This window comes from Asterias amurensis, chromosome 5, assembly GCF_032118995.1.
Source record: "Asterias amurensis chromosome 5, ASM3211899v1".
Classification (NCBI taxonomy): Eukaryota; Metazoa; Echinodermata; class Asteroidea; order Forcipulatida; family Asteriidae; genus Asterias; species Asterias amurensis.
This window is the reverse complement of record NC_092652.1, coordinates 11,139,999-11,162,141: the sequence shown is the minus strand read 5'-3', so window position 1 is coordinate 11,162,141 and position 22,143 is coordinate 11,139,999. Positions and strand designations below refer to the sequence as shown.

Below are 22,143 nucleotides of genomic sequence, written 5' to 3'. Positions count from 1 at the left end.
TGCAGGACTTACAATCACAAGGTTGTGGGTTCGAGTCCTACCAAGCTAATTGCTCATTACAAAATGACTGGAATAAGTATGTTGGTATACACAAATGGTGCGTTCGTTTAGCCTCCCTAAACTCCACCTTGGAGAAAATTTGCTAAACCTCCCTTATCTCAATTTGCCCATAAGCGGGCTATGCCCGGACCAATGTCAAGAAACTGCCGTGGGGGTTTCCTGTTCCACTCCAAATTTGAAAGCGTTTCCTTTGGCCCGTGACTGTTTCTGCACATAATGCGAGCACTATACGAAACAAACCACTACTGCGCCACATCAACATGATTCAACATGAAACCAACGGTTATGTTGCACGTTTTGATCTCCGTGTCTCTGATCACCGGGGGCGTGGCGTTCTTGCCAAGTCGTACCGGCATAACACTCCCAGACACGGACTATACTCTGACTGACATCACGGTGGCTGGGATTGTCCGGGTTGTAGCGAAGTACTTCGAAGACAGTAACCCGCACCGTTATAGTCCCGGGAACTTGACGGGCCTGGACCCACTGACCCCTTCAAATCTGTTCCAAGTTCACTATGGAGGTAAGTAATTCTGATCCTGCTATTTGCTTATTTTCAACTTAAGACATTATACCTATAATAAGCATGCACTGGGGTCGATTTCACAAAGAGTTAGGACAAATCTTAAGATATATCAAAAACGTACAGCTAGTCCTAAGTTAGGACTAGTAACTCGTCCTAACTCGAGATAAGATTAGTCCTTACTCTTTGTAAAATCCACCCCTGGACATCTTACAGACCGGTATTCTTACTTGGTGTATCCCGACAGCATAAAGTAAGAAATCTGTGAAAAAGTTGGACTCAGTTGGTCATCGAAGTTTTGCAAGAGAATAGTGATAGAAAAAAACACCATTGTTGCACAAATTGGTGTGCTTTCAGATGCCTAATAAAAGGCTTCGTGACTGAAGTATTTTAACATTCGAGTGAGAAATGATCTCTTTCTATAAGAAAAAATTAAAAAATGTGTGTTACTGCAGAAGGAGCCGTTTCTCACAACGTTTTAACCTATAAGCAGCACTCCATTGCTTGTTACCAATTGTTTTTTAATTCTTTACAATTATTTTGAGTGATCATCATCAGTGTCCAGTGCCTTCGTTGTTTTTTACGCTTTCTCTTGTTTTGCTTTTAACTGTTCAGATTGTGCGTCCTTTGACAAATTTTACGGAGCGATCGACACGATAACAAACCACAATATTCGCATGGCCAGGGTGTTTCCCAACAAGGCAGAATGGCATTTCAACGGAAATCAGATCAATGCGGGTTTGTTTACAATTTATGAACTTGTGTAAAAGGAATTCGAGCCCGAATTGAAGTAGTAACCCTTCGTTAGAAGGGGAAAGTATGCTACCAGGTAGAGATGGGGCCCGTAACGAAATAGTTTAAGTTAACGGCCCAATTTTATAAAGCTGTTAAAGCAGAAAATACTGCTGGAAATTTGGTTTTGCTAAGTTAAAATTGAGTGGGGCACCAGTCATCCATCTTTTTATAAACTAAACTAAACTAAACTAAACTAAACTATGAAATATTAATGAACAAAAGGCATCAATTATGGAAAAAACGAGTAGAACTCGGTTAAGCTTTGTTTCTGAAAATTGATATTTTTATTTTTTGTTTTCCCTTACAGGCAAAGAAGTTTCCGAAGAACTTGATATGAAATATTAAACTATGGCTGATTTATCCAAACTGCAAAAATAAAACATGAATGATTCTCGGTAGAACTATCAAAGTTTTGTTTTAAATATAACAATGTAATTTTTTTTCTGGAACCCTTGTTTATTGATATATCAAAAATGTAAAAATTCTTCAATGTCAAGATATAAGATAAGTCACTGGCAATTTAACATTTTAAATAATTACAAAACATTAAGGTGTTGCAATGGGGTATTCTCTGCCCCATGACACATAAACCTTTTATAAACGATTTAAGTATTGCAACGGGGTATTCCCTGCCCCAAGGCACATATAGCTTTTATAAATTATTTAAGTGTTGCAATGGGGTATTCTCTGCCCCAAGGCACATATAGCTTTTATAAATTATTTCAGTATTGCAATGGGGTATTCTCTGCCCCAAGGCACATTTTTTCCTTTATAAATTATTTCAGTATTGCAACGGGGTATTCCCTGCCCCAAGGCACATATAGCTTTTATAAATTATTTAAGTGTTGCAATGGGGTATTCTCTGCCCCAAGGCACATATAGCTTTTATAAATTATTTCAGTGTTGCAATGGGGTATTCTCTGCCCCAAGGCACATATAGCTTTTATAATTTATTTAAGTGTTGCAATGGGGTATTCTCTGCCCCAAGGCACATATAGCTTTTATAAATTATTTCAGTATTGCAATGGGGTATTCTCTGCCCCAAGACCCATATTTTTAATTATAAATTATTTTAAGTATTGCAATGGGGTATTCTCTGTCCCATGGCACATATTTTTAATTATAAATTATTTCAAGTATCGCAATGGGGTATTCTCTGCCCCAAGGCACATATAGCTTTTATGAATTATTTAAGTGTTGCAATGGGGTATTCTCTGCCCCATGGCAAATTTGTTTTTATTATAAATTATTTAAGTATTGCAACGGGGTATTCTGTGCCCGATGGCATTTTTTTTTTTTTTTTTAGTGCAATGGGGTATTCTCTGCCCCATGGCATTTTTTCTTCTTTTTTACATTATTTTAAGTAATGCAATGGGGTGTTCTCTGCCCCATGGTTTTCATTTTTTACTAAATGAAGATGTTGTTTTGAATGCAATACCGGATATGAGTAAGCTCGGGTCGCTGAGAAGGATCTGGTGATTTGCATTGATCACCAAGTTGTTCTAGAATGGTAACTGCTCCCAACTTGCCGATGAAATAGAGAACCCATCCGAGTTGAAAAATATCACTTTGGGTCGACTGGGGCTTTGCATCATCGACCATTTCAGGGGGGATATGGCGATGAAACCTGCGATATGTTTTCTTCTCATCACTTGTTAGAACATAGTTTCTTGGGTTAATTGTTGTTGTAGCCACACCTACATCAATCACATATGCACGCCAGAGATGTGTCGGAGCGTCATATGACATCAAAATATTGTCCGTCTTGATGTCATTGTGTAGCAGTCCTTCGGAGTGCATGTGTTTGATTCCATCCACCACGTTCATGGCAATGGATCTCCAATCGGCCGGGTCTAAGGTCAAACGTCTAGACCCCTCAAGAGCCTCACCTAATGTCAGACACTTAGCTAATGCTTCATCGCCAATGAACTGCATGGCTACTGCCCTAAACTGATCAACTTCTATAGTTCCATGCAAGTTTGGGAAACTATCGTGTTCAGAGAGAAGGGACAGGATTCGAACTTCTCTATCCACTGTGTCTTTATCCCCAGTTGGTACACATTTGACAGCTACGGGTTCATTGTTGTAAACCATCATTAAGACACCTCCATGGGCGCCTTGCCCAAGTACTACCTTACCCTGCGGAGGTGTCTTAAAATCAGACAGCTCAATGGATGGAATACTTATTCCTTGCAAGTAATTATCTAAAGCTTGAGTCACAGGACTGAGAAGTTGTTTGGGCTGCTTTGGTGATTGTTGTTGACTTGCAGAACTTCCCTGAGAGGATGTTGTTGAGGCTGCTTGGGCTCCTGCTGGCAATGCTGCTACTGCAGATGGTTGTGGTTTTGGTGTCTCTACCTTTGGTAGGTGTAATGGAACTGCAGACTTAGACTCTGGGGCAGCAGTACATGAAACTTTAGATGGTGGTCTTGAAAATAATGATGTTGTTGCAAACGAAGAGCTTGTTGGTGCAAAAGCTGACCTTTGTCCTCTGGGTGTCTTACATTTGGTTGTCGTCTGTTGTTGGCTTGGTGATTCCACTACCTTCAGAACAGAAGCTGCTGCTAGTGTTGCTGTTGCAGCTGTTGCACAAGTTGGTCCTGTCTCTTTTGCTGCTGCTGGTGCAACTGCTTTTGGCACAGCAGGTGCTGTTGGTGCTGCTGTTGCTGCTGCTTTACCAGTTGATCCTGTCTCTATTGCTGCTGGTGCAACTGCTTTCGGCACATCAGGTGCTGTTGCTGCTGCTTTACCAGTTGATCCTGTCTCAATTGCTGTTGGTGGTGATTGATAAACCTTTCCTTTGGTTGGTGTTAATGTTGCAGTAGCAGACTGCGTTTGTGCGTGGACTGATATTGTCGATGCCGGCACAATTGACGCTATAACTGTTGCAGGTGCAGATTTTGGTTCTGTTTTAGTCTCATCGGCTGTTTTTGCTTCTTGTGTTGTTTCTGGTGAAACTGTTGTCGGTTTGTTGGCGGGAAGTTGTTGCAGCTTCCTTTGCAGAGATTGAGGTTTCTGCTGCCTGTGTTTTTGCTGCTGCGGCTGCTGCTGCTCATGATATTGCTCCTGCTGCAGTTGCTGGTGTGGATATTGATGCTGCTGACAACTATCCGGTTGCAGGTTGGATACTGAAGGCGTTGTCTGTAACTGATTTATTTGAGTTACAATTTGAGAAGGGGTGATCTTGCCTTCCAGGCAGGAGTACATCGGAGGTTGTGTTGCTGTTGTTGAACTCCACACGGGAGCAAATTGGCACCTGTATCCAAACTTGCTTCTCAGAGTCTCTGATGGCGATAGGGGTGTTTCAGACCATGGTGTCTCCAAAAGATCCGAATGTATTTCGGACGAGTAATGATGCTCAAGGTGGAAACGGAGAGATGTCCTCCTGATTAAAAATAATCAAGAAACAAAGTATTTTATGATGGATTTTGCAAACGAAGCATTTCGCTCAAGTTTAAAACGAGGGAATATGATCTCCTGATCAATGTAAATATGAATGAAATTATTTCATTTAAAGTTGATTTAAAAATGTATCACCCATAATTCCACAACACTTCATGTAAATTAAATATTTTTTTATAGTAACGAAAAAGATTGAAGTATTTTGTTGTCATGATACAATGCATGAAATTTGTTTTCCATTTAAGGAGGAAAAATAAGCATAAATGCAGCATCAATAGAAAGTTACAAATTTACAGAAATATGTGAAGAAAGTCATCAATTTTGATTAGATCAAGTTCTAGTGAAAAGACATTGTAGGCCTACTTACTGTATCCCGTGGTTGGATAGGGGCATCAGAGTATAAGGATCGAGGTACGTGTACAGATGAAGCCAGTGCTGTATTGAAAAACAAGACAGAAAGTTGTTCTTATACGTAAGATAGACGACCCCAAAAACATTTCATTTAATCAACTATTATCAATCAATCAATCAGTTTATTTTCCACAGTAACAAAATCACAATATCAGCTGGTGAGAATAAATAGAAATATAAATAGATAAATGATTGAATAGACAAAGGTTCAATTCAATCAATTAGTTAAAGTCGACATTTATTTGATACTCTCTTCTCAAGATATAACGTAAATGTACGAATATTACACAGACAAACTACAAACAAGGAGACAAGACAAACAGGTAACAAGAAAAATCAAAAACCCTGGGTTGCTATGAACAAACTAGCAAATATTTACAGATATTTTAAACTGCCTGATTATTCTACGCGAAATTTATCTTCAATGCAGAACTTTCTGAAAAACGGCACTCTAATAGTTCCATCCAGTAAGATCAAAACATAAAGTTTATTTGCGTCTCTTTAAAACATCTTTGTTTAATAGTTGGAAATTTGTATCGGTGATCAAGAATATTAATGTTGCCTCTACTAGCTACCGGACAATCTTGGTGATTTAGTTGATAACACACTGCTCTTGAAGTACAAAAGGTGTCGTGGGTTCGAATCCCGCCCGAGTAATGATCGGTGTTTATGAGGAAAACCCCAAAAAATCTTTATTTGACTAAACATTATCTTATTTTGTTGGAAATGTTAAAAGTAGTTATTAAATAGTTTGAGAATGAGACTCAGTATTAACGTAATCAAATTTAGTTATTTCTTTTCCAACGAAATGTTGCAACAACTAAGATTCTAAAATTACCTGACATGTCCCCGCCAGTTCACCGCAATCAACGCAAGTTTCTTCCCCCAAGAAACCCATCTCTCTCCGTACGTTCCATGCCTGTTTTTGTACAGAGAGTAATAACTATTTCAATGGTTGTTCCTCTTTCAAAATGCTCTCATGTCTAAAAGTCAATATTTTATTTCATACTACTCTTCTGATACAAGATATAACATAGATAAGCGAAATATTAAGCATAGAAAATGGGGGAAAATAGTTTTTCTACGTAAAACAAAATAAAGAGAGTTATATGAGGCTGTCGGATTAAAGGCATTGGACAATTGGTTATTACTCAAAATAAATATTAGCATAAAACAAGTAATGGGGAGAGGTTGATAGTATAAAACATTGTGAGAAACAGCTCCATCCAAAGTAATGTAGTTTTCGTGAAAGAAGTAGTTTTCCACAAATTTGATTCCGAGACCGCAGAATAAGATTTTATGGTCTCAAAATCAAACACCTAAAAGCACACAATTTCGTGTGACAAGGGTGTTATTTCTTTCATTATTATCTCGCAACTTCGGCTACCAATTGAGCTCAAATGTTCACAGGTTTGTTATTTTATGCATATGTTGAGATCCACCAAGTGACAAGACTGGTCTTTGACAGTTACCAAGAGTGTCCAGGGTCTGTAATAGTAAACTTGCTGTTTTCTTTTGAGGGAGTGTTGGCTCTGAAAAGAGCCGTGTATATAAACGCTTAGAGTCAGGTATTTTTATGTAAACGTCATCACATGCACAGTAAATTCTGAAGTTTGTATCGATTAAAACTCAACTAACCTGGCCGCCGCAATCGGTGCAACTTTCCCTCTTCCTAGGGAAGTTCAAGTGAACATTCATAACATTCATCTTTGAGTACTGGATTGAGGAGAATAACAGAACACATTAAACCATTTGTTTAAAATACGACCTATGAGAATGTGGATAAAACAAACTAAGCTCTAAAAAGAAACAAGAATATATGCTATCCCTTCATTTGTTTTGTTTCTGAAGAAGCTCCAGTTTGGATCGAAGCTGAGGCCATCTTCCCTATACTCATTATAATAATTATAACTATTGGATAGTATTATTAAAATTTCTTTGTGAGTTCAGAATCTGTACGTAATCGAGGAGTAGTTTTGTTCAAGCATTTTTTTAAGCCATCGTTCTGAATTGAAACACTATACTTATGTAAGATAAGTTCATAGTATTACCATACCAATATCAAAATGGAAATTAGTTCTCTTTGACATGACCTGCACACAATCAGGAAAACTTTCAAACTTTCTATACAATTTCATATCACGTTAAAACAAAACGAATCATAGCAAGCAAAGACTGTATAATAAAGAGGCATGGTATAAAATACTTACTTGGAAAATTTTCCAAAAACGTCTGGTTCTTCTTCACTAAAAGTCGTCTCCTTGATTTTCACAATTACTGATTCGCTAATCGTTTATCTCAGTTCAAATCGCTGTGAAAGCTCCAAAAAGCACTTGTGTTTTCACGTAAACCTGTGAGTGGTGTGTTTTTATTTCTGTGTTGTATGATGGGTGTAAACATTAAGACCGCGTGCACCAAAGCAACAGAAGTCAACATTCCCGCCAATGTGACGTCACAAACAACTTGGAACGTTTGATAGACCTCTTGCGTGCAGCGCCGTATAGCTGAGAGGTGCGCGGAACGCGTCATGCGCAACGATCAACCAAATGAGAGGTCTTGGGTTTTCAAGACCTCTCATTGGTTGATAGTTGCGCCAACACTGTGTTTTCAAGGTCATCAGAAAACGATGGGCATTCGCAAACGCATTCTAGATGTACTAACCGTTGGAGACGAGAACGCACCAGACTATGACGTAGCTCGCATTAACTGCGGCAATTTCCTTCATTTGGCGCACAGTTTCTACTCGAACACCAACTGGATTGAGCTAAACAGATTCTATGCAACTTCAAGAGAGGGCGATCCAGAGGTCATTACACCCTCCAGAAATCTTGGTAAGGCAATTTGATGGGTCACCGTGGTCCAGTGGTTAGAATGCAGGACTTACAATCACAAGGATGTGGGTTCGAATCCTACCAAGCTAATTGCTTATTTCAAAATGACTGGAATAAGATTTGTCGTATACACAATGGGTGTGTTCGTTTGGCTTCCCTGGGTCGACCCCGGTCTGCCCCGGTACGTTCGAATAGCTTTGACGGGGCTCACCCGGGTCAGCCCCCAGTGCCCTGCTTGTGGAGTGGGTCACTTGTCACTTGGGGGGGGGGGGGTGTGGCCTGAGGTGCATGCCGTCACCACGAGAGGGCGAATGTGATCGTTCGATTAGCTCTTGTCAGGGGCTCACCCGAGTGAGCACTGCGGGGTCGACACAGGGAAGCTTAACGAACGCACCCAATGAATTATAATTTCTTGACTGTTGCAATTCATATAAACGTTAAAACAATGGTTTGTTTTTGCTGTTGCACGCTTGTTCCCATTCCCTTGAGGAGTTTACTGAGTTCCCTTGACGAGAAAATCATCTTAACAAACAAAGAAAACAATCAGACAAACAAGACCATAACACGCCCAATCGGTTAAGAGCATCCAACACCAGCCCTTGTGTTTCTAATCAGCGGAATGTGGGTTCGAGCCCCGGGCGTGAAACTTGTGTCCTTAAGCACGTAACCACTGTTTAAGTTTCTATGGTGTCCGTTTGTGAATTTGTGTGGACGGAGATGTGGTTGGTACCCTGCATACGTCACCTCACAACGCGAAAGGTTCGACATTCCTTGATGATAACCCAATAACAATATCTTATTTTGCTTTCTCAATAAAAAGTTAGACACTGCATTCTGTAGCTGTTTTAACCCTGATAGTTATTACAATTTTGGCATAATTCGGCATGAAGTTAAATAAAACAAAAAAGATCTACGGCCCTGCCTTTAAATTCGGGCACAACATGATGTATTAGTTGGACAATAAAATAGTTTAAGATTATTTTTCTCTGTACTAAATCAGCCACTTTTAAAAATTTGTCTCTACATAGGTATATTAATGCGAACTTACCATTTCAAGAATGTCCCTCGTCTGTCGAAGTGTGCCGGAACTGTGTGGAGAGGTCTCCCAAATTAATAAAATCTTTTCCGTTGTAATAGCATATATAGAAAGACAAGTTCTCAAAAGAACATAATCTAGCAAGCCTGACACAAAGTGTTACTGTAAAGCCATTATACACTTTAGAAAACAGAAAAAAAATCACAGATTTACAAATAACTTACATGGTTAACATAAGGTAATGCTAAAAGATTTCTCTTGAAATATTATTCCATGAAATGCTTTACTTTTCGAGAAAACGGTAAAACAATTATCAATTCTCGTTGTCGAGAATTACGGATTTATTTTAAACACATGTCATGACACGGCGAAACGTGCGGACACAAGGGTGGGTTTTCCCCGTTATTTTCTCCCGACTCCGATGACCGATTGAGCCTAAATTTTCACAGGTTTGTTGTTTTTTATATCAGTTGTGATACACGAAGTGTGGGCCATTGGACAATACTGTTTACTGAAAGTGTCCAATGGCTTTAAACCCCACCAATAATAGGCATAGTATATTGTATTATTTTGTTGCTGTGCTCGTATTCAAGTTTCTGTTGTATTTTTTCCGAATTTGAGAACCCTTTTTTTTTATGTCAAGTTTTCTGTTTTTACCTCAGGAAGGTGACGTTGACCTTTTCAAGTAACCTCTCTCCGGCCATTAATAATCTCTCTGTTGACGTCACAGTCGTAAACATTCCCGTCATCCATCTGGAGGTAAGTACAGGAGTGCGTTTTGGTTCCTCCAACCTGCACCATTATTACCGTTGATGGGAATTGCACAGCAGACCAGATGACCACAAACTGCCATCATCATGAGTGGTGGGTTCGAATCCAGGCAACGGATGATACAAATCTTACAGAGTTTCTTCTTGAGCCACAAGTTGGCCTCAGCCAGTCCCTGGGGTATGAAGAAAGCTCTCTACAAAACGTGACAGCACTCTATAAGTAAGTACAAATAGTAGGCCCCTATAGACGATGTGACCTCTGACGTCACACGAAAACCATAACATGATTCGCGCGCATACCACCGAGCAAAACCATTGTGTTTTGCCAGGCAGCTAGAAAGTGTATGCACGCTTAGCATGACTATGTGTCTTTTTGCCCGGCGAAACATTACGTATACAGTGTTTTTTCAACAGAGGGCGGTATGAATGTAAACATTGTCACATCGTCTATAGTAATGAGGTCAATGGCTTCAAGACAGACCCTACAAGGCTGTCGGCCTAACGGCCTCCGGGCCGCATGCGGATAGTGTACGGGGGCAATCGTGTCGTGCGATTTACGCACAGTGGATACGGGTGGGTGTTTATACAGCGGCTGTCTTTTTTTGGAGTGAATAATTCGACTTCCTTGAGCAAGGCTAGGTAATGCTCTCTTTTGCAAGATCTTCCTCCAACCCATGTAAATTCCCCCACATTAGGGACCGAATGTTCAGCAGACAAATTTCACTGGTTCACACAAAGGTAGGCCTAATCTAACGCAATTTATCTTGTTGATATAGGCGGGTGCAAACGTGTTAGCAATCTATTGTGGGACTTTGCTAGAGGAAAACAACAGAAATCCACGTTGATCAGATCATCAGATGAAAAAAACTAAAATGAATTTCCATACAATGGCACATTTTTTCTGCAACTGAACTTTATTCTTGACAAAGTTGGTACGAAGGTCGCCTCGCCGCAGCCTGTAAACCACGTTGCAAATTGCGTTGACATTCATTTATAACGGGGTTTTTTATAGCTAGGGGTTAGTTCTAGACTTTAAAATTATGAAATTATCTTGTCTTTTCTTAAAGACAAGGCAGGCTTTCACCCTTTATTCAACGTTGCCAATGCTGTGCTTTCGTTTGCGACCCCCCCCCCCTGTTTCTCGTGCTTGAGGTCACCTTCAATAAATTTATTTAATTGAAACTTTCAGTTATTCACACACACAATCCAACAAGAAGATACACATTTATAGTTGGTTTTTCATGATTTTATTTGCACAATAAAGAAACAACATCTAAAAATAAACAACAAAACAATATTCCAGCTGCACAATAAAATTATTAAATTGGGTTTTCTCTTTTCAGCGTTCTACAGTTGAGAATTCATATTTTTATAAATCATTGTTTGGCAAAGTATAAACTCACGACTGTTTCAGTCTATTGTTTATATCGTTCAAAGAGTCCCTTTAAACGGCTATTAGTCGTTATGTTTATAATGGGATTTAAAGCAATGGAGTTTTGCTTTATATGCAACGATCAATCGGAAAAATGAGTCTTCTTCGGTCTTCAAATTTTCAGACTATGAATAGGCCTTTAAGTTTTAGACCCATCGATTAAAGCATCTCCAAGTAATTAGCTAAATTCCAAGACCGTCTAAGACAAGTCATTTGTAATATGGATACTTTCAATATGGTGTTGGGTGCGTTCGATTAGCTTTCTCGGGTCGACCCCGGTCTGCCCCGGTACGTTCGAATAGCTTTGACGTCATTCCAGGGGCTCACCCTGGTAAGCCCCCAGTACTCTGCTTGGAGTAGGTCACATGGGGCTGGCCCCAGGTGCATGACGTCACCACGAGAGGGCGAGTGATCGTTCGAGTAGCTCTTGTCGGGCTTATACCAGGGTGAGCACCGCGGGGTCGACACAGGCAAGCAAGCTAATAGAACGTACCCGTATTTACACCATAATATGTTGAAAGCCCGTGGATTGACCTATGGCTTTGCAGTGGCTTAAGTAGGATTTGAAACTTTGCATGGTGGAAATACGATATAGTAAGGTTTGCGGAACACCATGTAATGACTTTCTCTAATGAGTTGGGGTGTTTCTGTTATGCACGGTTGGTTTCAACTCGACGTTTCGATCAGATATGCTCTGATCGTCTTCTGTAGAAAGCAATGGCTTGTTATATAGTTGATTTGAAGACGTAACTTATTAGACAATGGGATAACAGGCATCCGTTGCAATACCGCATTGATTCTGAACATTACGTGACATCATGATGAAACCTTTCATTCCCCAGTTAGTACCCCAACTGAAATAAAGCACAAAACAAGTATATTTGCAATTAGTTACAAAATAATGTATTGTTTTAAATTCTTTAAAAAGCACTGATACCAAAATACTTCTGTGAAAGAAATTTTTTTAAAGGTTTGTATATGAGGATTATCTATATGAAGGAGTTTTAAATTCAATGTAGTAGCATATTGCCCCTTTTGCACATTAGTCACGGATCAAGCATTGATATTCATATTCGGTGATCTGAAAAATAATCATTACACAATTTTTCACACAAAAAGAATGTGACACATTTGTCAATGGGCTCTTCTGGTCCTCATTATGTTCGTCAATGACCCCGTCAATCGGCAAAACTACCTTTACGGTTTGATGTCAATCTCAAGTTAAAATTGTTGGTGCGTCACTGAATAGACCTTATTATCATGGTGCAGCCATCTTGAAATTCTCCCATTGGTATCAATGTTACCAAACCGAGGCTGGAAGAACAAAATAGTCTGGTTCCTAACTGCAGACGATAAGCCATTATTGGTTTTTAGTACGAGATACATGACCAAGATGGAGACAGCATGATAAAGGTCTATTGGACAGCACCATCATTTTGTCTATCAAGGGGGTTATACGAACCTGTTCTTCACAAGCCAGTAATCCTGGCTGTCCTCAGTGCCGTATCCGATTGCTAATACACCGTGGTCTAATTGGGTCTGACTGCATTGGGGCTCATCGTAAACTCCTATCATATACATTTATAAAAAAAAAAATAATAATAAGTATATTATTATTCACGAATCGGTCAAATCGAAATTACTAATTCAAACTTGTATAGGTCAACCGAGGAGGGACACTTTATGCTACTCTTACACTAGGGAGAATATGCTAGCGAATGTGCCTACGAACGGAAATATTGAACAGTCGCTCAAACTTGGCCACATACGCCACAAATTCACTACGTTCACAAGTCATTCTCCACCTCCTTACGCAGATCGGTCACTTCATGCTGCTCTCACACGGCGAGTATGCTAGCGAATATGCTATCGGAAGGAAATATTTGACAATCGCTCAAGCTTCATTCGCCGTGTCTTCGTAAGCGTTGGTATCAAATTCGGAAACTTCAGCGAATGTTGCGAAGACGGTCATTCGGCGTGATTTTCGTAAGCATTGGTAACGTTGGTAAAGCATGCGTAAGCGTTTGCAACGTTCGTAAAGGCATTGGCAAGCGTTGGTAAGCATTCGTAATATACTCGTGAGATATTGGTAAGGAGAGTGCCGACCGAGGACGATCGAGGGGTGAGACCGAGATGAAAATATTCACTATCCAACCGCCATTTAGGACGAATTCAACGCGAAATTCAAATATTCATGTTCGCAAGAACATTTGCCCCTCTGTGAGAGGGGCATAAAGCCCAGTTAATACTTCCTGCGATCGCTTCGTGTGAAGCAAAGCGTTAACAATCGTTCAAACTTCGCCTCATTCGCCGCGTCTTCGTATGAAAGCGTTGGTAACAAATTCGGAACGTTGACAAGTAGTTCTTTACGAAGATCGCCCAAATTAGGAAGCGCTTTCTAAATTCAGTAAATGTTGCGGAGACGGTCATTCGTCGTCGATTTTCGTAAGCATTGGTGAAGCCATTGGTAACGATGGTAAAGCGTAAGCGTTGTCAACGTTCGTAACGGCATTTGCACGATTTGGCAAGCGTTGGTAAGCATTCGTATATATATTCGTAAGATATTGGTAAGGAGAGGGCCGACCGAGGACGACCGAGGGGTGAGACCGAGATGAAAAAAGTCACTATCCCAATCGCAATTTTTGGGCAAATTCACCGCGAGATTCAAATATTCATCTACGCAGGAATATTGGCCACAGTGTGAGAGCAACATAAGTCGGCAATGGGTGTTGAAAGGCAGTGGACACTATTGGTAATTGTCAAAGACTAGCCTTCACAGTTGGTGTATCTCAACATATGCATAAAATAACAAACCTGTGAAAATTTGAGCTCAATCGGCCATCGAACTTGCGAGATAATAATGAAAGAAAAAACACCCTTGACACACGAAGATGTGTGCGTTTAAATTCTAAACTTGAGGTTTCGAAATCAAATTCGTGAAAAATTACTTCTTTCTCGAAAACTATGGCACTTCAGAGGGAGCCATTTCTCACAATGTTTTATACCATCAACCTCTCCCCATTACTCGTGACCAAGAAAGGTTTTACGCTAATAATTATTTTGAGTAATTACCAATAGTGTCCACTGCCTTTAATCAAGATAAACTTAAAAGGTAAACTTTACCTGAGTGGTAGAGCTGGAAGGATTGGTGGCTAGCATCGATAGCTACGCTGATTGGTCCAACAGTAGCTACATCCTTCTGGAGTGCCTTCTCGTCCATGGAAGGAACAGAGACATAGGATTTGACAGTACCTGCAACGTGGGCTGGTTTGAACCGGCACTTCTTATCCTAGAAAAAAAAAACAGTAAATAATCAATATCAATTATTGATGTCATATCTAACATAATAATAATATCGAAGTCTTATATAGCGCACGTATCTACCAAACAAGGTACTCAAGGCGCTGAGTGTATATGCAAACTTATATAAGGTGCTACAGCGCATTCAGCAATTGCAGCCAGGAAGATCGGGACAAACCTCTTTTTTTTCGACAAGTGTAGTGGGTTCTTTTACATGCGTTTCCAACGGCTTTACGTCCCATCCGAAGGACGAAGCATTGGTCAGGGCTGGGGATTAGAACTTACACTCTGCTGATCAGAAACAGAGTTCTGCCACGACAATTCAATTGAAATAAAAGTAGGAGGATTGAGCATGATACACTTGGTATAAAGTGTACATCGACATTTTGAAGAGTCAACCAAGAAGCAGATAATATTATTACTACTGGGTTTTTTTGTGTTTTTTTTACCTGCTTGTCGGCTGAATTATAATACAGATTAACAAAAAAAAAATAACAATAATATTAAAGCACAGGACAAATATTTATACAAAAGTAACATTAACAATCTAAAAGAAAAATAATAGATTCAATACGAAAACAAAAAATAAACACTTACAAGCAAAACTATCAAACCAGGTTGACGCATGGGCTACCATTTCACGCAATCGTATATAATAATGTAGAGGTTATTAATTTTTGGTTTTTACCCATTTTCACAGGATTTGGGGAAAGTACTGAGTATACAGTGCTTCATACATCGGTGTATATAGGTAAAAACCAAAAATTAATATTCTTTATCCCCGATGCAAATTTAACATCTAAATGTAGAGGTTATTACAAATGGTTCATATTAACTGTTCATTATTTGTTGCCTCAAAATGTGTTTTTACCTTTGCTTGATATGGGTAGGATTCTTCGGAGTCGATTCCATTGTTATCATGTACGTACATGAAAGCACCGGACATTTGACCACCCTCGCATCCACTGCAGCTGTATTTGGAAGCAGACGCACAGTCGACGAGGTTCTGCTCGCTGAGGCTTGGTAGTTTGCCGGTCTTGTTGAAGGTTTGACCCTCGAGCGATCCAGTTGCACTGAATGCCCAGCATGAACCACATTGTAACTGTGCAAGTGATAAGACCAAACAAAACATTGGTGCGTTCGATTGGCATCCCCGGGTCGACCCCGGTCTGCCCCGGTGTGTTCGAATAGCTTAGACGTTATTGCAGGGGCTCACCCGGGTCAGCCCCAAGTGCCCTGCTTGTTAAGTGGATCACTTGGGGTTGGTCAGACGTGCATGACGTCACCACGAGAGGGTGAGTGTTTAGTTCTTGTCAGGGGCTCACCCGAGTGATCACTGCGGGGTCGACACGGGGAAGCTAATCGAATGCACCCACAATTTCTGAGGTGTCCTTCGGAAGATCACGTCTGCTACTTTGGCTCTGTTCCATTTCAACCACAAAGATGACCATTCAAACTTCTTTGAAGGGGTACTTCCCTCCACCCAAAACCCGGAGCGACACCCCCCCCCCCCACAATGCGTTAGAGGACATTTACTGTATTTTCTATTGTTCTTGCATGTATTGAGGCAATCCCATTGGTTTGGACCCATGGAAACAGAGAACCGACTACAGTGATGACCTATGTTTGTCCCTATATGAGGGTAGGCCATATAAACACACACATACACACAGTCATAATTCTATCAATGGTAAATAAACGATTTTTCTTTGTCCCCTTGATTTGTTTTTCCTTCTTTTTAGGTATTAACACCATCAAACAAAATTGTGTTAATGATTGTATCTATCTATCTATCTATCTATCTATGCGGGTACTCGTCCACGCCTTTCAGTAACTAAACGAGGGCAAGGATCGAACAAAAATAAACTCTCAAATTTTATAAGAAAGCTGTCCTTTAATAGACATATGAGAAACGTTCTCTCAAACTTCAGTCTGATTTGCCAAAATATAAACATGCACACAAGACAAGGTAAGCAGTCGCAGGGGGGGGGGGCGGCTTGTTGTTCTCGTCAAGTATTTTCTTAAAGGCAGTGGACGTCACTGTTGGTAATTACTCAAAATAATTGCTAGCATCAAATAACTTATACTTGGTATTAAGCAATGAAGATCTGTTCGTCGTTTACAACATTGTGAGAAACGGCTCCCTCTGAAGTAACGTGGTATTCGAGAAAGAAGTAACTTTCCACTAAAATATTTTGAGTTTGATTCCGAGACCTCAGAATTAGATTTTGAGGTCTCGAAATCAAATTCGTGGAAAGAACACAACTTCGTGTGACAAGGGTGTATTTGCTTCCATTATTATCTGGCAACTTCGACGACCATATGAGTTCAAATGTTCACGGGTTTGTTACTTTGTGCATAGTGTTGAGATTCACCAAGTGAGATGACCGGTCTTTGACAATTACCATTAGTGTTCACAGTGTCTTTAAAGCCATTGGACCCTTTCGGTACAGAACAAAAAAAGTTCACAGATTTACTAATAACTTACAGGGTTTACAGAAGGTAATGGTGAAAGACTTCTCTTGAAATATTATTCCATGAAATGCTTTACTTTTTGAGAAAACGGTAAAACAATATAAATTCTCGTTAGCGAGAATCACGGATTTGTTATAAACACGTCATGACACGGCGAAACGCGCGAAAACAGGAATGGGTTTTCCCGTTTTTTTCTCCCGACTCCGATGTCCGATTGAGCCTAAACCTCCACAGGATTGTTATTTTTTATATAAGTTGTGATACACGAAGTGAGGGACAATACTGTTTACCGAAAGTGTATAATGGCTTTACTAAACCGTACCTGGTTTTTGACTGGGGTGACATACCCCTTAGGACGCCAATCGACTGTTGCTGGGAGGCTGGATGTATCCACGAAGCTGTCAACACGTTTGTACGTTGTATTCGGCATTATGTAATTGTTCATTCGTTTCTTGAACTCGGTGTGTGTCTGAAATGTTAATCAAAACATACCAAATTTGAAATTAACAACGATAAATTTTAATTTATCTGTCTCGTTGTGTTGCTTGAGACACCGTAGTCTTTTCTTGTATTGGTCCTTGGACTCTCGTTGGACTCAAGTTATATACATCAGTCAAGTTAATTTGATTTTTTTTTTTAAATGATAAATCAAATTGAAAGAGATATTGGAAGGGAAAGGCCTACGTTGCCTTCAAATTGGGCGTTTTGGACTATTAAGCGTTCTTATAAAAAATCGTTATTGATCGGAAAGAATCTTCAAAAGATATCATAAAGATCCACACAATTAGTTTGCTCGAAATGATGTTGTTTTCCTTTTACTTCGTGAACTAACATGATCGGCTATTGAACGTAGTTATTGAGAAGGGGCAACTTCTCACTACAATAAAAAAATACTTCTGGCCAGAAGCCTTTCATTCCTACCTGAAAGCACACTATTTTGTCAGCCTGGGTGTTTTTTTTTTCTTTCAAAGTTTTCTTGTAACTTCAATGACCAATTGACTCCAAATTTTCACAGGTTTGTTATATTATGCATATGTTGGGATACACAAAGTGAGTAGACTGGTATTTGACAATTACCAAACGTATTCAGTGCCTTAAACTGACGTCTTCGCAGTATTCTATACCCAATGATGCCATGAAGTTAACGCATAAGGGAAAATTCAAGTTAAAAATGCATCTAGTGTATTCTGGTGCAAGACGTTTCTCGTTCCCTTTTCACGCACACCGCGGCCAATTCACCGACAGCGCGCGCACCGACTCACCTGACTAAGGCCGTGTCCGAAACGACGACTTCGGCTACAGCTACGTCTAGATCAGCGCGTCTACCAGTGTTGAAGAATAGGCAGACGCGCGCGATCTAGCCGTAGCTGTAGCCGAAGTCGCCGTTTCGGACACGGCCTTATAGTCCACCGGGGCGGTGAGTGGACTATAAGTCGGGTGAGTCGTCGCGCGCGCTGTCGGTGAATTGGCCGCGGTGTGCGTGAAAAGGACACGAGAAACGTCTTGCACCAAGACTAATACTCACCAAGTCTGCTAAGCTGTTCATCGCCATGGTGTATGACGTATGACCCAATGCATATCTAGTGTTGTGTTCATTAACCACTTTGTAGTTGTACTCCCATACGAATCTACGGAATACTTCCTCATCCGCATCGTACAGTTTCTGGTTACTGTCCTTCCATAACCCCCATTCCTGGTCTAGATCAGTATTGACAGCTAAGGTTGCTGCAATACACAGTGTGAGGATCAGCAACTTCATTGTGATTCCAGTGGTAGGATTATTCCTGTTTTATGAGAATGGAAATATATTGTACACAATGTTTGCTAACACAACGTGTATTTGGTTGCGAGTATACATTCAGTGGTGATAAATTGACTTGCTTTAGTTTAAGGATTTAATTTCCCGTTGCAGCCGTGTAATCTTGAGGAAATCACGTATGAATGTTTTTCTAAATTAATTTGTGTTTTCATGAAACTATTGATGGTTTAAGTCTGGTTCAATTTCTGGGTCTGGTAGTTTTGATTTAGGGTGGATTAATTCTCAACTTATGTCTTACTTTCTAAATAATTTCAGTAATAATAATAATAGCTCTAATTTGTAAAGCGAGCGCCCTTATAATACTAGTAAGATTATTCCAAGGCGCTACTTTGAAAAAAAACATTAAAAAAAAATGGAAGACCGCTCATCACAGCATAAAAAACATGAACGGTTTTTTGAATGAGGTTTGGGGTATAGCACCATGTGTAATTCTCGTTTGACTTCTGAGATGAACCGGTGATTGTCAACTCAACGTTTTGATTAGTGTGCTTTGATCATCTCCAGGTTGTCACGATATTCGCGTTGAATTGTCATACACCGGCTCCACAGAACCAACCCTAAACAGAGATTTACCAATGGTGCCATCGCGAACCTAACCTGCCGTCGATTTCACAAAGAGTTAGGACTCGTCTTATCTCGAGTTAGGACGAGTAACTCTTCCTAACTTAGGATTAATCTTAAGGTCTGCATGCTACAGATTAGTCTTAAGTTTATATGAAGAGTTTTGTGAAATCGACGGCTGGTTATATACTCTCACCATGTAGAGTTTCAAATCCCACTTATTCAATTCAAATTAAATTCATGGTCTGACAATGGAGGAAATCATATTATAAATTGTACAGTTTACTTCCAATAAGTATACAGACAGCTAAGTAACCGGTGTATTTGCATGAAGTTGTCTTTTCAGATAACTATAGTTAAGAGTGTAAAGCTTTTCTTTTAGACAACAAAACTATATCAACTATAGAAAACTTTAAAAAAATATATACAATATCAATACTCACTCTTGCCAGAACTCTGTTCAAGTAAAGTTTTAATTGTGTAGTGCTGTGTTTTTATACACTAGATGAATCTCGTGATCTGCTGCAGTGAACAGCACTTGAACCTCGGGCTGAAGTTAACATCGCGTGACTTTATCACATGATGAACAACGTAGTTTATTAACCTTTTAACTTCCACATTTATCTTGATTTATTATATCGTTGCGGTCCCGCTGCTTAAACATTGGATTCGAACTCTGCCTCTATAGGTGGTCTGGCAATTCCGGTAGTCTAGTTGGTAAGACACTACTCTAGAATTGCATGGGTCGTGGGCGTTGGTCCGAATCCCACCAGAGTTATATGCTTGTTTTTTTTTTTTTCACAGGACTCGCGAAAGTATACGGTAACACACACAAGCTTGTATACGCCTGCTGCAACCGTGGACCTTCTATTGTCCATTTGTTGTGTATACTCTTGTTTATACTTTTTTGCAACCTCTCTCATTGGTTTTGTATACGTTTCCAGTGGACCTTTCCCGAACCGTGGACTCGTAGACTGCCCTTTTTTGTTATAGATGCCCGGTTCAATGTGTATACCTACTCACATAGGGTCAGAGAAAAATCAAAATTTATATTCCTGATAACCGATGCAAACTTAACATCTATTATATAAAATTCAACTGTACTTTTGTGATTAGAAATAATCCAGCTCGCTCGTTTTGGACGACAATGGCAATGCAGATTAAGCGAATGTCCATAATGAGGGTTCAGTGATCATGTTGGTCAGATTTGTATTTTATAGGTAGTGGGCCTTTGCCTTGTGATTCCGATTTGTATGTTAAAACCATAGAGTAAGGTAAAACACAAGGAGAAACACACATACTGTACTTCAAAGGCAACAGTATTTACTTTAACCAAGTCGAACAGACACTTCAAACAATGGGGGGGGGGGGGGGGGGTGCTGTCATACAATAAAGTTTGCCCGCATGTTTGCAGCAAACAATGCTACCGATATCTCGTGGCAGTCAAAGGTGAACAAGTTTATTTTTTTCCGATGTCAATGACTCTGAAAATTAATTGTGTCCTCAAAATTATTGTGAAACGCAATGTGATGTAAAACCTTAAGTCCGCCATAATCAATACTACTTATGTAAATGTGAACGTTACTTTCCATTGTAACCGTATTCAGCAAGGCCCTGCCGGAGAAAGGCCTAGGGTCTGAGTGAGTAAACTCCTCACAATTAAAACTTTCATTATCCTTTTATCGAGAACTACATCTAAAAACATTATTGCAGTAATGTTTTTTGTTATATAGTTTGTATACGACTTTAGGAAAAACTTATTCGAAAAAGAAGGAAAAAAAACGTAATCCAGGCCACAGTTCTTTGACTAAAACGTCTCGACAGGATTACACCATGTTGTACAACATCAGCCACTCCACTAATTCAAACCATCCAAAAATACAACTCGGATGGGTTGGACCACGGTTGGACACAACCCGCCGCGAAGCTTACTAATGAGCCACTTAAAATCTACGCTCTCTACTCCCCATCGCGTGGCTTGCGCAAACTAAACAAGGGATCGTCAGCGCCTAATGTACGCTGAGTATACACCGCATAATTATTGTCAATGGCCGTTTATCTCTCCAATCTTGAGATTCGGAGAGTAGCAAAAGACAGGGGAGAATAGGAAAAGCTTGACCGCCAGCTGTGCAGCCGACTAATGACAATAATGATGGTGACTTTGTTGTTCAATCAGGTTTATAATCAAACGGTCATTTTTAGGAAAGTGTAACCTTTAAAACGTCAACACCTCGGCGTGCGCTGCATTCACTGTTACAATGTTGCTGTACAACTGCAGATAATGGCTTTCTAATGATCCAACAACTGTAGAAGATGGGCTTCACTACGTTCATTATATTGGCCCCCAAGTCAGGTGTCCCTGTTTTAGTACGTCTATCTACAATGATGCGATCGACTGGCATCCCCAGATCGACTGGCATGACCCCGGTGCGTTCGAGTGGCTTTGACTTCATGCAGTGCCGTCTCGTAACTTGCGTCATAACCAACCTCACCAGTTTGTGGAGCAGTGTGGGTGCGCTCGTTTAGCCTCCCTGGGTCTACCCCGCGGCGCTCAATCGTTTGACGAAAGTTTGTTTCGTTAAGTTTGTTTGTCACACATTTCACTTTTTAAACAGTTCATCGACTTTGTGAACAGTATTGGTTTTTATCGTTTTTATCAGAAGACGTGTACGTTTGTACTAGCATGGTCTTTCACAAAATGTTTCATTTTTCGTCAATTCGCGAAGAG

The 22,143-nt window shown here is 40.1% G+C and overlaps 2 protein-coding genes across 2 annotated transcripts; both read right to left on the bottom strand.

Moving 5' to 3' along the window:
- Positions 1-1,688: 1,688 nt before the first annotated feature.
- Positions 1,689-7,562, bottom strand: LOC139937399 (uncharacterized). The gene is made up of 5 exons (XM_071932525.1): positions 7,402-7,562; positions 6,830-6,907; positions 6,030-6,110; positions 5,148-5,215; positions 1,689-4,763 (listed from the first exon to the last, which is right to left on the bottom strand). Exons 2-5 carry the CDS (start codon positions 6,896-6,898, stop codon positions 2,786-2,788), a joined length of 2,196 nt encoding a protein of 731 aa, XP_071788626.1. The 5' UTR covers positions 6,899-6,907; positions 7,402-7,562; the 3' UTR covers positions 1,689-2,785.
- A 3,496-nt stretch (positions 7,563-11,058) lies between these two features.
- LOC139937636 (procathepsin L-like) lies at positions 11,059-19,935 on the bottom strand. The gene is made up of 7 exons (XM_071932876.1): positions 19,859-19,935; positions 18,561-18,819; positions 17,358-17,504; positions 15,432-15,662; positions 14,384-14,549; positions 12,723-12,828; positions 11,059-12,114 (listed from the first exon to the last, which is right to left on the bottom strand). Exons 2-7 carry the CDS (start codon positions 18,792-18,794, stop codon positions 12,015-12,017), a joined length of 984 nt encoding a protein of 327 aa, XP_071788977.1. The 5' UTR covers positions 18,795-18,819; positions 19,859-19,935; the 3' UTR covers positions 11,059-12,014.
- Between the last annotated feature and the right edge of the window lie 2,208 nt (positions 19,936-22,143).

Coding starts and splice junctions, on each gene's coding strand:
- LOC139937399 (XM_071932525.1), bottom strand. CDS start 6,898: ATGAATGTTATGAATGTTCACTTGAACTTCCCTAGGAAGAGGGAAAGT. Junction 6,111..6,829: donor GCACCGATTGCGGCGGCCAG/GTTAGTTGAGTT, acceptor GTACAAAAACAG/GCATGGAACGTACGGAGAGA. Junction 5,216..6,029: donor AACTGGCGGGGACATGTCAG/GTAATTTTAGAA, acceptor TTTTCAATACAG/CACTGGCTTCATCTGTACAC.
- LOC139937636 (XM_071932876.1), bottom strand. CDS start 18,794: ATGAAGTTGCTGATCCTCACACTGTGTATTGCAGCAACCTTAGCTGTC. Junction 17,505..18,560: donor TGAACAGCTTAGCAGACTTG/GTGAGTATTAGT, acceptor TTAACATTTCAG/ACACACACCGAGTTCAAGAA. Junction 15,663..17,357: donor TCACCCCAGTCAAAAACCAG/GTACGGTTTAGT, acceptor TCACTTGCACAG/TTACAATGTGGTTCATGCTG.